At 38.1% G+C, this 16,659-nt stretch overlaps 1 protein-coding gene across 1 annotated transcript; it reads left to right on the top strand.

Moving 5' to 3' along the window:
* Window positions 1-4,939: 4,939 nt before the first annotated feature.
* bspry (B-box and SPRY domain containing) lies at window positions 4,940-16,238 on the top strand. The gene is made up of 6 exons (XM_053485546.1): window positions 4,940-5,441; window positions 8,175-8,273; window positions 10,616-10,846; window positions 11,919-11,944; window positions 12,477-12,604; window positions 14,455-16,238. The coding sequence occupies exons 1-6, from the start codon at window positions 5,091-5,093 to the stop codon at window positions 14,985-14,987; spliced, it is 1,368 nt and encodes a 455-aa protein (XP_053341521.1). The 5' UTR covers window positions 4,940-5,090; the 3' UTR covers window positions 14,988-16,238.
* Window positions 16,239-16,659: the final 421 nt, after the last annotated feature.

Below are 16,659 nucleotides of genomic sequence, written 5' to 3'. Positions count from 1 at the left end.
AATATAATAATAATAATAATAATAATAATAATAATATGTTATACATCCAAGACACACTTTGGATTTAATTAATTAAAAATATATATTTATTTGCTATCTTTACAAAATTTTATGAGACCTCAAAGTTATTCTCAGCAGACAATATGAAACAACTGAAACATTTATTTGGACCGCCTTTTGCTTTGATTACGGTCATGGCATTGTTTCCATGTCACAACATTTATTTCCATCACATTAATTTCTCTTCAAGACCTTGTATCGATGATGTGAGAGTCGGACCACTAGACCACACAGAAAATCCCAATTACACTGCCCATCAGGACATCTGCATTTATCAACATCTGGATTTATTTCGGTATAATTACTGCACTGATTAATATGTTTCAGCTGGCTACAAGTTGTTTAACCCTAACTGATGTAGTGAGTAGCGTCTTATTACTTAAACAATCATGTCAGAAACCTTGTCCTCAGATCATGGCAAAGATGTTACTCTGTTTCAAGAGGGTCATATTATTAGCCTGCATTAAGCAAAGAAAACAACTACGGGGATTCCTGAAACTTAGAAAACTGGATTAAGAACTGGAAAATACATTATTAAACCTGGGAGGACAGTAGTAAACCATAATATTCGAGGAGGAAATGTGGTCAGAAAAAACAATAAAAAAATCTAGATCAGAGATCACTTACTGTAAACATTTTATGAAATCTAATTGCAAATAAAAATAAATAAATAATATTACTCACTGTTATGTCTTATAGTGAAAGTACAAATGAATCACACGCATGAAAATGGTCATTTAATATGTTTAGATCATCAGTTGACCTCTTCTTTTGTGCACATAAAGTTACTGTACCTAGAACTGAACAACAGAAGCAACCCCAGATCATATTACTGCCCCCACATGCTTGTACATCAGACACTAGACATGATGTGTGCATCACTTCATCTGCCTCTCTTCTTACTCTGATGCCCCATCACTCTGGAAATGGGTAAATCTGGACTCATCAGACCACATGACACTTTTTACAATGCACTACAGTTCATTCTTTATGCTCCCTAGGCTAGCAAATTAAATCCCCACCTCCCCCCAATTAGCCTCAATTATAAGTGGTTGTCTTAAGGCTACACATCTGTTTAGTTCCAATTCCTTGAGTTACTTACTTTCTCTATTAAATACAGCTGTTAATTCTGATGTTTTTTTTTTCCTAACCACGTTATTCCCTCGAAGGTGATGGTTCATTACAATCCTTCCAGGTTTTAATAATGCATTAAATAGTCCTTAACCCAGTTTTAGTCATTCTTTTAGTTGCTTGCTTTTCTTGATGCAGGCCAATAATTTGACCGTTCTAAAACAGAGTAACATCTTCACCACGACCACAGGATATTTCTAACATAGTTGTTTAAAGAATGAGAAGCTAGTCACTGCATCAGTTAGAGTAAAAAAATAAAAATAAAAAATAAACTTGCCAGCTGAAACGTGTTAATCACTGCAGTAATTATCAAATAGAAGGTGCTTACATATTTGGTGCTTACATTAGTGAACTCCTAAATTGAACTAGATTAGACTACACCAAATCACCCATAAATATCATGCAACTGTTGGCAGGTTATATCCTATATTTCACATCTATTCGTAGTGAGTTTGTCTACTGAACAAATGTGAAAAAGATTCATCGTCAATCTGGATTTTTTTTTTTTTACATTTTTAGACTTTTTAGTAGTTGTTTATTTATCCACTTCGTTAAGATGTTATTTATAAAATGTTATTTAGCTATTAAATCTTTAATTTTTTTTAATTTCATTTTTAAGTTTGTGGTGAATAAGTATTTTTATAGATGTTATCAGGTCCAAACAGTCTACATATAGGCTGCTCTGTGTATTGTGCAATCTAATCCTGATTTGCAATCTGCTACTTTATTTGATATTCTGTACTAAAACTGTGTGTCATACTATAAAATAGCAACACAGAAACTTCAAGATAGGAATAGTTCAATAGAAATATTGTTGAGATGTTGTAAAAATTATTTCAATGAAATTAAATCCTCTCCTATAGCATTGTCATGTTCATAAATGAAATTGGACAAAAAATTTAACTAACATTTAACTATTATTGCCAGTTTTCTTTAAATATAATTGAGCAACTAAGACAATTTTATATATTTATAGCTGTGTGAATAGAGTTTGTAAGTCTGAGAAAATTTGCTTAACTTTCTCTGAACCCACTAAGTATTACACACTCCACCTCTCCTTTAACTCTAAAAAAAAAAAAAACCTTTATGTATATATTTCCCATCTTAAACGTTGTATTTGTTTGTCACTGTTTAGCCCTAACCTGGTTGACGCATCCCTCACACTGTATGTACTGTAGCTCGAGTGCCCCCTAGTGTATAGACTACTTTCCTGCGTGCACCAACCACCCACGTTGTCACTGACACTTGTCAATCACTAGCTTGTTGTGTGTTGTGTTTATATGGTATCCCCAAGACAGTATGTGTTTCAAGCCCTGCTTAGTAGTGTCTCCTGGCACTTTGTATTTGGATGTTCATCTTTATTTCTTCTGTTATTATGTTGTTGTTGTTTTTTTTATTTATAGAAACCACATCCTCTACTTTTTGGTTTAAAATCCTGGGTGTGTCAAAAGAGTTTATTAAATATTTTAGAATTTCTGGGTAAAAGTTCCAAAGTGCCATAGTCAAAAACTCACTCCATGGCTGTGTGAAACAATTGCATGATATTGTGGCATAGTCACAAGCTGACTTAAGACTTACGATTCTGGATTTAAAAAATGATTATCTGGTAGTAGTTTGTAATATTATACTAAACATAAAAGCTTCTTTTAAATATGCATAACTCTTTTGTGCATATTTGTACACATTTGTTTTTATTGTGTATTTTGCATACATGTTTTTGAGAATGCATCCTTACAAAACCAGAGCAATCACATCATATCTATATCTATATATCTATAACCATATAAAAAGGCTGAAGAGGATATGCAAAAGAATCACCTAAAGGGTATGCAAAAGAGTATCAAAAGAAATAAACACAAGCAAATCACATGAAGGTGGCACGGTGGTTTATTTGTTAGCAGTGTGGCCTTGCACTTCCAGGATAGAGGGTTCGACTCCTGACAGGTCTGTGCACATGGAGTTTGCATGTTCTCCCAGTGCTTATTGGGTTTCCTCCCACATTCCAAAAACACGCTGATTTAGTGTTCCCAAATTGCCTGTAGTGTGCGAGTGTGGTGTGTGCATGATGGATTAGAACCCTGTAACCCGCCATGTGCCTATGACCCACAAGTTTCCTATAGACTCCAGGCTTCCTGCAACCCTGTATAGAATAAGCAGTATAGGATAGAAAATGAATGAATAAAAATCACATAAATAGATAAATGAAAAAAATAAAAATCACTTACAGAACTGAAATGACTTGTGGACTTAGTAGGCCAAAACATATGTCTCCAATTTAAACTGTAAAATTCACAGCAATGAGAATAAAACAGACTGCTCATTCCAAGCCTCAGTGGGCCTCTTAAAAAAGGCTTAAAAGGCTTAGGATTGAGGCATTGTGTATTTCTACACATTAATGAGTGCAGCAAAGGTATGACAGGCAGTACAGCATTATTCTATTCATTATATTGTAATAACTACAATTATTATCTTTTAATTGAAACTATCTATTGTTGTATATATTGTATATTCTATGTAAACATTTATCTAAACAGAATGTCTGTAACTAGAATTATTTTTTAATCGTAAGAACACAAAAGACCATTACAGAAATGTTTCTAGAAAATAGCCCAAATGGTAATTTGTAGTTACAAATGTAATATCAATATAGTGAATATCCAGTTAAAAGACTAGCTAAAAAGGAAATTAAAGAAACATTGACAGAAGCTTAGCATGTAAAAAAAAAATCATCAGAAAATGTGCCTTGCTAGTTGTTATATAACCATAAGAGAACCTTGTGTTCCTAGAACATTTATTTGAAGTTACAAATAAACTAGACATCTGCTAAAGTTACATTAATGAACCCATAAAAAGGTATACTGTAGAAACATTCTGATAAGGTTAGTATGTAGGTTAGTTGTTAAAAATCGGTAAAGTTACTACAGTAGCTACAGAACTATTAGGGAACATTAGAGTTCCCAGAACATTTTGGGAACAGTGTTGTGACTTTGTAAACCCCCAGCCACCCCCCACCCAAAAAATGCAGTATGATGTAACCTGTAACATTAGGCAAACTTTGTATTTCCTTATGGCACGGAAGCTTTAAAGTCCACTTGCCACTCAAACAACATCAAAGATGTACCAGTAGAAAGTGATAAATTATTTGAAATTAATCAATTCCAGACTGGAATATTCCCATCTTTAAGTGTGAATAGAAATGGAAATCCTAAAGAAATGTCAAATTTTTAAATGTTGGTAAATCTGATGAGGGTGGACCAAATATCTAGGGATGTTGGAAAAAACAAACAAACTATTATTTACAGAAGAAATGAATAGTGGTAAAACAATGAACACAGTCATGATCGACCTCAGCCTCCTGTAAGAGATCTTTGTTCTGTTTGAAGATCTGTTGAAGAATCCGTTAATAAAGAAATTATTACGTATTAATAGATGAACCTTAACAGATGTTAGTGCGTATACTTGATAATTAAATGACGGGTGTTCATTAACTTTTTCCACCTGTTTAACCTATACATATTAAGCGACACTTTGGAGATGTCTGGAGTGACATTAAGTAATAATTAGACACGTAGATTGTTCTCCGATTCCCAGCAGGAACTGGGATAGGGATCAGGTCGGTTAAGACCTGATTAACTGGACCGTGATGAGACATCGAGAGTCTTTGTCTTTCATTCTACGTCACGCTCTGTGTGTGTGTGTGTGTGTGTGTGTGTGTGTCGGCGCCTAGGTGAACAGGCTTTGCGACTCAGTGCAGCACTTCCGCGTTACACACCTGCGTCAGGTGGGGCAAGGCCGCAGAACTGGATGCACCTGCGGCGCAGAGAGCGACACCTGCACAGGACATCTATCTCCACCTTAGGACTTAGTTTCTAGTTCGGTTTGAAAAACGAGGGACAGTTATGAGTGCGGATTATGGACTTGAGTGTGATTTGGCCGTGGTGTCGTTACAGGACAACGAGCCCGAACCAGTGTGTGGAATCCAGCTCACTCCAGATGGACACACGGACTTGAGCTCGAAACTCAGCGAAGACTTACAGCTGTCCATAATCGAAAGCAAAGTCGGTTACCCGAATGGCACGGGGACTAACGGGTCCAGCGGCGGGGAGCTGACGGTGTGCGCGGCGCACGAGCTCGAGCTGGATCAGTACTGCAGGACGGAGGGGAGACCCGTGTGCCAGAAGTGCGTTAACCAAGGGGCTTGTGGGAAACACACAGTCATCAAGCTGCACTTACGAGCCGCAGCAGTAAGGGTGAGTTTTGGCGGCTTATACTGTAAGTGTCATTGCATGGCATTCTGTGTCTGCACAGTGAACATTTAATAAACACACAAGGTTTGCAAAAGATTACCATCCAGTTATTTGCTTTTTTTTTTTTTTTAAACTAGGAATCATTTTATACCCTTCTAAGCATATTGGACACAATTAGAATTTTTTATTTTTATAACTTAAAGATGCATCAACTTTTTTGACATTGTTCCACATACACTACACCACCTGGCAAATTAAACCTAACTAAATAAATCAATCACCACCTGAATTTACCTACTTGATTAACTTCTTAATATGCTTCGTCCAGCAATTTGAATAGGAGTTATTTAACTCTTATCTAACTGAAGCAAATGATAGAGGATATATTCAGTGGTCATGGCGACGATGCTACTATTTTTCTCCAAATGGGCAAATTGTTTTCCTGCATCAAGAAACGCAAACAACTAACAGGATTATTGAAACTGGGTTAAGAACTCTCCAGTGCATTATGGAAACCTGGAAATATAGTGGTGAATTGTCATCTTTAAGGAAGAAATGTGGTCTGCAAAAACATCCTGAATGAGCATGATGGGAGAACACTTGGTGAGATTAAATCATATACTGTATATAGAAACCAACAGTAGAACTCACAGCTATGTTTAATAGTAAAAAACAAGAGCATTCCCACATGCATAATCCAAAAAGGACTCCAAAGGTTTTGGGACTAATCAGCTGTGTAGCCTTAGGAAATTCTTAAATCAGTTAGAGTATTAACAAAATGATTCAGTTTGCTAGGGAGCATAAAGAATGGATTGTGGTGCGTTGAAAAAAGGTCATGAAGTCTGATGAGTCAAAATTTACCCTGTTCCAGAGTGATGGAGGCATCAGGGTAAGAGGAGCGGGGGATGAAGTGATGCACCCATCATGCGTAGTGCCTACCGTACAACCCAATGTTATGACCTGAGGTTGCTTCAGTTGGTCAGTTCTAGGTTCAGCAATGTTATGTGCTCAAAAACAGCTGACGACCTGAATATACTAAATGACCAGGTTTCAGTATTCCAAGATCAGCATATTCCAAGATTCCAAGATGCTGGATTCCTCAGGCTTATATTATAATAAATATATTTATATTGTGAAAGAGTGGTTTAAGAAAGCATGAGACATCATTTTCACACATGGATTGGCCACCACAGAGTCCAGACTTAAAGATGCTTTGGGATGTGCTGGAGAAAGCTTTACACATCGATCCAAATCTTCCAGCAGTACAATCCACTCCACAATCTTGTGGAGAGATTAATGTGAATCAGGATGCATGATAAGCATGAGCTTATCAAAATAATGCAGTGGCTGTAGTCAAGGTAAAAGGTGGTTCAATGAAATATTAAAGTGTAATATTATTATTATTTTGGCTGTGCAGTGAGTATACTGTATCTTGTCATATTCTGCATATTTGTTTTTAAAAGGACAGATACATTTTGGCACAATCACACAAGATTGCTGTGTCGAAAGTTTGTGCAGGTCCTCCAAAGACCCATTGCACTAAGAAATTGGAACGGTCTTAATGAATCAGAATAATGTGTCTTAAATTAGGGACATCAAGTCATTTGAGGTGACCTGTACCATGTATATTGTACTTAAAAGGATCATAATCTCTTTGTTTTTCCAAGGATATAAAACGTGCAAGGAACTGATTGTTGTTTATCAAGTGCACACATGTATGACGTGACATACTAAACAGGCCAGACAAGTGCACAGACTATTAAGATCATTTAAAAAAGTAGATATTTAACTAAGGAAAATTCTAAATTAAAATAAAAATCAACAGAATTCTTTATACATTATGTTGCACAAAGACGTCAAACTACCTTAAGTTCCATATTATTCATACATGTGGGTATTACATTGTGCATGAAGGAGTGAAAACACACCATTCTCTTACTTTTCTAGAACAGCTGACATGGAGCATTTTTTTTTTTTTTCGGTAATTCAACAGGAATGTTCATGTGACATTTTTTCATGATCTTAAAACAGGAAGTTTGCCAAAGTAGCAGCACCGACTTAACCAAAATAGATCATCCCCTGAATGTCAGAACCAAATGCTTACGTCAGGGAAATATTCTCCTGTTTGCTGAGATGTTGTATGAGCAATCATAACATTTACTGGTGGTTAATGTTCACACATAGGCTAGTCTCGTTTAGCCTGTGTCTTATGTTACCTTTCAAATTCCTGTCAATTGAGTCGAAGTTCATATGTTGGCACCTGAACAACATGTTGTTGGATTTATTTATATTAAAATATATATAATCTGCTTAGCATTTCTGATGCGACCTTGTTAGTCTGTGCTTTATTGTTAATCTGGTGAGAGGGTACATACGATGTTTAATGTCAAGTTAATAAGAAATCCGGTGTAGAATAGTTGAGACCTCAAAGGTTAGGACTCAAAGGTTAAAAATGCCATGCATTACAGCAGGGATGTTGGTATTAGCATGAACATTGACGCTGTAGAAGGTGATCTGTTCGTGCAGTGTATAGAGATGACGAGGTTAAAGAGCAGGACAGACTAAAGCACCGCTTCACATTAGTGCGGATTTAGTTAACCAAATGCTTATTTCTTTAATGCTATTTGAAAAAAAGTGACATTGGACATCATTAGCATGTTAGCGTTATAGTGTGTTTTCAAATCCAGCTCAGATAAATAATTGAGTTAATGCATACTGTATGTGTGTCTCTTTCAGAATCAGCTGGTGGACATCTGTGAGAAAATGCAGCTGCAGGCCCTACAGATAGAGCGCTTCATAAACAACACACTGACTGCAAAAGAGAAGGCCTTGCAGGTGACTAATGCGGTTACATAGCAATATAACGCACATAGCAATAAAATGTGACCTACTGTATAGTAGCCCAGCTTGTTGCAAGGGTATTTTTGCTTAGCTCATAAACAAAACATTGTATTTATTCAGCTTATCATAGGCCTAAGGGTCACTTGATAAACAGGATGTGTGAGAGGTTAGTACTCAAGGAGTCTTACGTCCTCAAGATTTTTTTTTTCAGCTAAACAGCTTACTTTTCCCATCACATGATGGTCCATATACTGTATATGCTTCGTCTGAGAAATGCAAAGCCAGCAAACATCAACTATCTGTCCTCTTGCTCATTCGGCATCGCAAGCCCTATTTGGCCTTGTGCACACACGGAAGCTCACCGATACCCAGGACTGGTTAGGACCACCGATTGACAAAGGAGACACCACAATATCTTCATATTTAAAGCACAGTTTCAGAGTCTTTTGGACGCTCAGTCACTAGTCCTGCCATACGGATCAGGAACATGGACACTGCTGAAAGCAGCACAGAACAAGTTCCAAATGCGGTGCCTTTGGTGAACACTCAGCGTCTCCTTATACGACTGACTTGAAAATGGACCCCTGGTCAGAGAAGAAATTCAAAAGCGCAGGTTACAGTGGTTCAGCCAGGTGTGCCGAACAAAGGATCGACGTCTACCGTACTGACTACTTTGGTGAAAATGGCATCCAACAAATGGCACCCAAGAATACCTGGGCAAAACAAATCAAGAATGGCGGCAAAAAAAACAAAGGCTTAGCATTCCTGACACCAAAGGCGAAGCACCCAACCGCCAAGCTAGCAGCACCCATGACAATGGACTGGCTTCAAGGCCAACCTTGTCAAAATGTTTGCTTAGGGATCAAATAAGAAAAAGAAGAAGACAGTTGACAAGGGCATTTCTGTTGCACTCCTAAGAAGCCAACATATGACTTAAAGCATCTGCAGCTCGATACTTAATGAAAAGGATACGTCAGTCATATACACTTACAACACTTACAATTCTGGTTCTGATTCTGATGAACTGTTTAAGAGTTCTTCAAGAGTTCTTTTGATAGTTTGTGGTTCTTGCGTGTGATTGTCCATTTTCATCGCATTTGTCCATGCAGGGAAACCCTCTTGTTTTATGTAAAACTCTACAACAGAGCGTTTCCTTATCAGCGGAAGTGTGTACACAATACACAAAGGTCTGGCTACTCGACAGACCATCAAATTACCATGGATCATCGCATAGAAACAATACAGTCTTAGAAATAAAAGCTCCTCCCTTGTCCCTCCCAGAGAAACCTTAAAGGTTATGCTGTTTTAGATGGGGAACTTGTGTGTGTGTGTGTGTGTGTGTGTGTGTGTGTGTGTGTGTGTGTGTGTGTGTGTAATAGAAGAGGGTATTTGTTTTACTGGAATTAATCTTAATGTTATCTGCATGTTCAGTGTTTTGATATAAACAGACAATACAGTTGAGGGCAAAAGGTCATAGCTCATGGGTCGTTAGTGGAAAATAAATGTACTTCTAAATGTTTACAACAAAAGAGTTTAAAAAGTTAAGTCAAAAATATTTTTTTTCTATATATTGTAGCTTATTTGCATGCAATAGGTATATCTATATACATAGTGAAATGTAATCTGCAAAGAGACAATGAAAGGAGACAAGAACCAAATGATTGTTTTGTTGTTATAATATTATACATAATAATCTAATATAATAATAATAATAATAATAATCATAATAATCATAATAATAATAATAATCGATGGTGGCAGCATGGCGGCTTTGTGGTTAGCACTGTTGTCTTACACCTCCAGGGTCCGGGCTCGATTCCCGCCTCGGGGTCTGTGTATGGAGGTTGCGTGTTCTTCCTGTGCTTGGTGGGTTCCCTCCGGGTACTCCGGTTTCCTCCCACAGGCCAAAGACATTATTAGGCCAACTGGCTTTCCCAAACTGCCCATAGTGTGTGTGTGTGTGTGTGTGTGTGTGTGCCCTGTGATAGATTGGCACCCTTTCCCGGATCTACTCTGCCTCATGCCCTAAGTCACCTGGGATAGGCTCCGCCCCCACCCCCGGGGCCCTGTATACAGGATAAAGTGTTGTAGACAATGAGTGAGTGAGTGAGTGAGAGAATAACGGTTGGCAGTTTTGTAAAGAGGAATAAGTAACTGACTAGCAGGAAGAACAGACGTATCTATTAAAAATATTTCTAAAATACTACAGTAACAATATGCTTTGTAGGTAAAGACGTACAGCAAGCTACAGTATATACTACTATAGTAGAGGAGTATATTAGAACCTTTGACATATAGTCTCTAACACTTTCTAACACTATGACGTTGGTGTGCAGGTGGAAGCAAGTAGTGCCCGTGAGCTAGTGGTGGCGCAGGTGAACGCTGTGCGTGAAGCCCTGGATGAGGAGGAGCAGCGTCTGCTTGAGGCTGTGCAGAGGGAGGAAGAGCGGATCGAGCAGTGTCTGCTCACACAACGGGCACACTGGTCCAAGTCGCTCAACACCCTCACACATGCCCGCACCAGCCTGGTGCACAAGCTCACACACTCGACAGACATCATGCTTGTGGTGAGGAAATGAAATATGGATGTGTATTAGGGGTGTAGGGGGTTGAACCAGAGCTGGCCGGGATTGGATAAGGTTCCAGATAATTTGAACACTGCTTTAGAATGAGGCAAGAGAAGGGTTAAAGGAGGGAGGAAGGGAAAAAGGGGGAGGAATGTTAACGCGGAGAAAGCCCGAGATCCATTAACATTAATTATCGCCCGCCGGCCCGACCTGGCAGGCCTCGCCCATCCGCGCACCTGAAGAAGGGGGGGATGGCGACGTAGGGAGCCTACGGAGTGAGCGAGGTGCGGCAACAGGTTAATACGCACGCCAATCGCAGGCGCACGCCGTGACAGATGTTTTCAAAGTAAATTGAAAGTAACGTAATTAGTTATCTGATTAATGTTTACACGTATTACTCAGCAATGTAATCAAATTAATGAATTAGTTCATTAATAATCTTCACAATAAAGCAACATTGGGTTCTTAAACACTTAAAGAACTTCAGGTCATAACAACTGGCCGATTATTTTATTATAGAGGAACCTACTGAGTGTTTATTCCTTAATTATTGGTGAAGTTGATGATGTCATTTTAGGTATGATTAAGTCCCCATTGCATAAGTTTATTACTGTCAGTTGGTTGATTTAAGGTTATTCCCCTCTAGTCGCAATATTTATTTGTGAGTTTGCACTGTTTTTACATAATAGCCATCCTTGTTCATTTAAAAACAAAGAATTTATTTTTTGGTCATTTGTGAACCTACACATGTACTGGTGTGGATGAACAAATACAGCAAAGTATATTGACAGTTCAATTAAAAGCTAGTTTAAATATGATTGTTCATAGTGGTGTCATGTCATGTGATTTAAGTCTAACGTCCATTTTGGGGAAAGATGTTGGCTCAGGTGTTTTGTTACTTTTCTTAGAATAAAACATGATTAAAATAAAGCATTCATATTTTTATCACAGGCCACATCTTAAAGAAATTGCAATGGATGACTCTGAATGTAATAACACTGATTGTGATTTACTTTGCTAGTTATATTAACAGATTGGACTGACCATTGCGTTTCTAATTCTTACTTTGCAGAGTTCGAACTCGGAAATAGCAGAGAGGTAATTTCTCAAATTTATGTATAAAGAACATTTACAGTCTATCTATAGACTGTACTATCTATAAAAGGTGTTCAAATTAAACCGGGACTTTTAATTGTGCAGGAAAAAAAACACATTTATGAGAGATTTTAAAAAATCTACCTTTATTTCTCTCCTCGCACCTACAGGGTCCGGGTTCGATTCCCGCCCCAGGGTATGTGTGCGTGAAGTTTGGTAGGTTTCCTCCGGGTACTCTGGTTTCCTTCCACAAAGATGCAGATTAGGCTAATAGGCCATTCCCAAATTGTCCATAGTGTGTGAATGTGTGTATGAATGTTGACCGGAGGTCCTACCACAGTTGTGCTGCAACTAAGAGTTTCATTACCGTACAATGATTGAAAACTGCTGTACATGTCAATCACTTTTATCCCTTCATTCACAAGAAATTTCATCACAAGTCCTGGTTTGACTCGAACACCTTTTGTAAATTTATAAGACAACACAAAGCACAAAATGCTGGTGTTGAAATGGTGTGTCTTTGTGTTTTCTACAGGACGGAGGAGGCAGAAGGTGTTGGAGAGCCCAAAGACTCACCTGAGCACCTGAATATGAACAAGGACTGCAGTGATAGTAAACTCATGTTGGGCCTGTGGGCCAGTGCGCTGCTTCTAGGACCAACCCGTAAGGCCACAAGACATAATATAATGTAGCTTTATTATGCAAGATTAAAAATATACTCAGAAAAGTTATTAGATCTGGAAATAAACCAAATGTTTATCACATAAAAACATTTTTAACACAGTTTAACACATTTTAGTGTATATATGTTTAATCATCAGAGGGAGCTACTGACTGAAGCTTGATTATTTTATTAGCTGTTCCAATCTTCACCAGTAGGTGGTGCCATTTAGTTATCAATCTACTATTTAATACAGAGTTATTGTATAGTCTTCAATGTTGCACAACTGAAGCATAATATTTCACCATCATTAACACTCATCATGGGTGCATTGATGGGATAGCATTAACTATATTACTAAGTTAGGGCATTGTGGTTTGTTCACTCATTTAGCAATCAAAGTGTATCTGGAATGTTTAATTAAAGTCCAGTATATGCCCAAGTAGTACCAATCCCTACAAAATAATAATAATAATATGATATGGTTTATTATAATTAGTATAATTTAGTATGATTTGTAATTAATTTTTCCTGTAGGTCTTCAGGTCTTGGGTTCAATTCCCTCATCGGGTATGTGTGCATAGAGTTTGCATGTTCTCCCGGTGCTTGGTGGGTTTCCTCCCACCGTCCAAAGAAATGCAGATTTGCTGTAGTGTGTGAGGTCCTACCATGGTTATACAAAAAAAAAGGAAAATAAATACAATAGCCTCAACCAGCCTCCAACAGTTGCTGTTGGACTACAGAGCTTCCCAGATGGATGGATCTAATAAACAGAATAAAGTGTTTAGAAATGATGCACTTATACTACCTCTTGTATCTTATTAGTGGAGGTCATGTGGCGGTCTCCTTACTTTAACTTATATACATTATTTGCGATGGCCAATGAGTGTACTGTATCACCATGTACTTTTTTTTTTTTTTTACAATTTACAGTACATAATAAAATGGCTACTGAATGTGCATACCTGCTCCACCCTAAAAATCCCAAAAGTATTTTATTCTTTCAGAAAAGGCTGTAATATAGCCTGTCTAGCCTGTTTGTACAGCTTCAACTGCCTCTGGAGTCTGTATTTGTTCTCATTGGCTGCTGTAAATGGTTGAGAATAATCTCCATCTGTACCTCAAAAAGCTACAAAATATACATTTTAATGTAAGCTTACATTCGTGGCACTTATATCAAATGATTTTATGGCTATAAAAGACAACACAAATGCTTTTGTGCTCATCATGCTTATAAAGAGTGGTTACAGAACTGCTGCTCACTTGATGCTTTTTGTTTTATGCACCATTCAATTTAAAAATCCATTTTTTTTAAATACTCTACCCAGAAATCATGCTACTGTCAAAGTCACTAAAATAACCCATTCTCACGATTTATGAGAGCATTAACTGAAACCCCTGATAACAATGCAGATGGTCCCTACATGGTTTTTGGACTTTTCTGTCACATGATTGGCTGATGCATGGATGAGTGGGATTACAGATATTTCTAATAAAGTTGCTTTTTTGTTTTTTATTTTAAGTACAGTGACCCATAACTCATCCACGCATAGAAAAAACATCTGACTTAAGTCATGAGATGATGATGATGATTATGATGACAGATGGTCACGATGATTGATGCTGAGTGGTTAGAACAAATGAGAGGGAAAACGAGGTTGCTGCTGAGGCTGTTACATAAACAACTCATTTTTAAATTGTATCTGTAGGCACATTGCAACTGCAAACTTTTCCAATTTCCTTAATTTAATCCATGTCATTTAATTTAATATGCTTCTTGTACAGTTGCACAGTACATCTATGTATGTATGTCTTTGCTCTTATTCATGTCTTTTCATTCTTCCCTCTCCAGCTACATCTCGGGTGTACTTTGATGAGCGCACCGTCAGCCACCACCTTCTTCTCTCCTCCAACCGGCTCACCGTCACTTACCGGCCGAAACGGCAGAAGAAGCCTCTTCCATATGACCCGGCTCGTTTTGACCACTGGCCCAATGCCCTCTGTCTCGAACCCATCAGTTCGGGCACACATGCCTGGGTCCTGGACGTAGGCGACAGCGCCGCCTTTAAAGTGGGCGTCTGCTACCGCAGCATGGAGCGCAAAGGCTCGAACAACGAATCTCGTCTAGGCTCCAATGCCAAATCCTGGGTGCTCTCACACTATGAAGAAAACTTTGCCTACTGCCACAACAGCCAGGTCGTTAACGTGATCGTAGTGAAGAGACTCACGAAAGTAGGAGTACTACTGGACTGGACCACACAGACACTGCTGTTCTACGATCCAGACTCAAAGTGTGTTTTGCACGCAGTGAGGCACACATTCACTGAGCCACTGCTGCCTGCTTGCGCTGTGGCCGATCAGAGTGTGTCCATAGTGCATTATTAATATGCATGTACTTTATATGTTTACAGATTCCTGTAAGAAATTAGGTTTGGATTTAACACAAACAAATATATATGGAGACAAACTTTGTCTGGTCTGCCTGTCACCAGCGTGTCTGGAGTTTAAAAAATATTTAAGGGATGAGAGTTGAATACCTGAGTGAATATGTAGCATTCATACATCGAAAAATATCATCTGCAATATATTTTCATACTTGTGCGGTAAACACTGAAGCAGAATTCCGTGGGAATTTCGAAGGAGGTAATACGGCTACGAAATCTTACATACGTATGTCCTTTTTTTAGTGTGAAGTATATTGTTAATAGTGCCAGTGTAATATTTCAGATGTTATACCTCCAGAACTGTGCAAAAGTCTCGAGCCACCTTTCATTTCTTGATAATAAATGTAATTTAATTAAATTATGTCGATTAAAGAATATAAAATATGATTTAAGTGACAGGCTGCATAGTGCCTAAAAATATGATTAAAATGTTTGTTTATGTAACAAGCCCAGCAGCGACCTCATTTCCCCTCTCGCCTAATTCCACCCACTCAGCGTTCAGCATCACTGTATATTAATATACCACTGATCATCTGCACCTGTTTTTCATTGGGTCATGCCTTAAGTTAGAAGCTTGTTTTAAGCTTGAATGAGTCATAGGTCACTGTGTGGCTTAACAAACAAATTTTAAAAATCCCCTGAAACTGATGAGGTGCAGGGACTCGACTGAAAAGTCCTTCGGGAAACCTGTGAGAAGTATCACTCAAGACTACGTTTTTTACAATATACAAGAAAGTCTCATTCTTTGGAAGCCAAATATGATGAAATGAGTGTATGGTTATAGATTTTGCATGAATAGTGGTTCTCAGTCATGCCGACTTAAACAGTTGAGATCTATGCGTTAACAAGGCGAACCAAAATGACTTGATACCACCTATGTGATGTAGTCTATGTATGTACTAGAATGATTTTTAACATAAACCTGGTCAAAAACTTTTTGTCCATTTATTACCTTAACAGGATGTATACTGGTAATGATTGTAGTCTTCTGTTTTATTTTTAACAGGCATAAATGAATTGGTCGTATTATTTATTATGGTATTTTGACATTTTTATAATATGCAATAATGCAATAATAGACCCAGCCACGTTTCATCTTCAATGCCCCAACTGATGGAAGAAGGTTTTCATTCAAAGTCTCACGATTCATGGCCCCATTTATTCTTTCCTTTACACTAATCAGTCATCCTGGTCCCTTTGCAAAAAAACAGCCCCCAAAGCATGATGTTTTCACCTGGCACTGCAGGACTTGAGTCCCTGGCGGCGCAGTGTGTTACTGATGGTAGCCTTTGTTACTTTGGTTCCAGCTCTCTGCAGGTCATTCACTAGGTGTGGTTCTGGGATTTTTGCTCAAGTTTCTTGTGATTCTTTTGGACCCCACAGGGTGAGATCTTGCGTGGAGCCGGTCTACAATTTTCTTTCTGGTGTCCTTTGACAGCTTTTTGGTCTTGGAGCCTTTTAAAGAAGAAGTTACAGATCTGTGGGAGCCAGAAATCTTGCTTGATCAATTAATTCATTCAAAATTCTACAATGTGATTTTCTGGATTTTTTTTTTTTCTTATTTTGTCTCTCATAGTTGGTATTGTATGAGGAAGTCTGGAGTGGCAGAGAAG

This window comes from Clarias gariepinus, chromosome 24 (assembly GCF_024256425.1).
Source record: "Clarias gariepinus isolate MV-2021 ecotype Netherlands chromosome 24, CGAR_prim_01v2, whole genome shotgun sequence".
Taxonomy (NCBI): Eukaryota; Metazoa; Chordata; class Actinopteri; order Siluriformes; family Clariidae; genus Clarias; species Clarias gariepinus.
Note: the sequence above shows the minus strand (reverse complement) of the source record. Positions and strands in the feature narration are given on the sequence as shown.